This window comes from Octodon degus, unplaced genomic scaffold (genome assembly GCF_000260255.1).
Source record: "Octodon degus isolate 3935 unplaced genomic scaffold, OctDeg1.0 scaffold00048, whole genome shotgun sequence".
Taxonomy (NCBI): Eukaryota; Metazoa; Chordata; class Mammalia; order Rodentia; family Octodontidae; genus Octodon; species Octodon degus.
The window spans coordinates 7,328,343-7,329,806 of NW_004524624.1; the positions used below are offsets into that span (position 1 = coordinate 7,328,343).

At 57.7% G+C, this 1,464-nt stretch overlaps 1 protein-coding gene across 1 annotated transcript; it reads left to right on the forward strand.

Annotated features, from left to right (window-relative positions):
- The first annotated feature begins 376 nt into the window (after window positions 1–376).
- Window positions 377–1,464, forward strand: LOC101589143 (protein S100-A15A). The gene is made up of 2 exons (XM_004632311.1): window positions 377–526; window positions 1,288–1,464. The coding sequence occupies exons 1-2, from the start codon at window positions 377–379 to the stop codon at window positions 1,462–1,464; spliced, it is 327 nt and encodes a 108-aa protein (XP_004632368.1).

Consider the following 1,464-nt stretch of genomic DNA (forward strand, 5'->3'; position numbering starts at 1 on the left):
GTGAGTTTCTCCTTACACCTGACTGCAGCTACCTCCTGAACTCAGGTGAGCTGGGAGAGAGAAGGACGCAGCTCCTGTGCCCAGGAGGCCCTCAGTCCCTGCGAAGGAACACAGCTGTATCCTGGTATTCTGTAGGACAGTTTCTTGTGGCATAATGACCTTGAGTCCCCTTGGCAAAGGGAGAGATGGCCTGGATGGTGGCACCTGAGACAAGGTGCAGGAAATCGCATAGAACAATAGGGCCAAAGCTCTAGAGGCAGCATCCGTGTTGCTATGGACTGGCTTAGGTGAGGTCGCTGTGTCTTCGCAGATCCTCTGCTGTCCCCACTGCCACACCCCTGCACCCCAAGCTCTCTCTGCCCTGGGCTCAGCTGTCATGCCTCACACACCAATGGAGGAATCCCTCTTCAACATCATCCACCTCTACCACCAGTATGCAGCCCGTGGAGGAGATGTAGAGACCCTGAGCCTGGAGGAGCTGAAGGCCCTGCTGATGGACAATGTGCCCCACTTCATGGAGACCTTGGTATGGAGGGTCTGAGACCACAGTGAGGGTGAACAGGGGGCCAGGACACCTGTGCAGGACAGTGATGGGGCAGGCAGTGAGTGTCGGGCGTGAGTGGTGAGTGTGTCCATGAAGGGCGCTGATTCCTAGGGGAATCTGCAACCTGGGGAGGGAGGCTCACAGGATCTGCCCAGCTTCATTTCTTCTCCTTGCCTGCCCTTAATCTTTGTGTCTTACTCCATCCCCACCGTGGCTCATCCCTGAAACTCTGCCTCACCGTCCACCTCTCTATTCCTCTGCGCTTCTGCCTACTGGGCTCTGGTTCTGCCCCTCCCCTCTGCTCAGAGTGCCTTCAGTCTGTGACTCTGCCTCAAACCCCGAGCTCCTGTGTTGGTGTGGGTCCTGGCTCCCTGCATTTGGGAGGCTGGTTTGGGGTCCCTCTAGACAGTACAGCCAAGCAGCCAGGTCTCCACGGTCATAGACAGTGGAGGAGAGCGTGCAGAGGCCAGGCGGGGCAGCGCTGTTCAGGGTCTGTACAGTAAGCCCAGCATCTGTGTCCTTGGTGCGGGCCCTACTGCCCTTCTTAGGTTCTGCTGCTCCACTGACTGAGACACCCCGCACATCGGGGTTCTTCAACATGGTTTGCAGCATGTACTGTATGACTCTCTGAGAGAGGAGCTGTTTCCCAGCTCTGCTGTGACCTCCACCGTCCCAGCAGTGGGGGAAGGCCAGGTGGGTGGGCCCCATGCCTGGCTGAGTGGTGACCTGATGCCTCTCCCCAGGGCCGGAAGGACCCGTACTACATTGCAGAGCTGTTCCGGGCAGCAGACAAGAACAAAGACAACCAGATCTGCTTCGATGAGTTCCTCTACATCTTGGGCAAGCTGGTGAAACACTATCACCTGCAGTACCACCGCCAGTGGTGTGCCCACTACTCTGCCCAGCACAACCTCTACTAG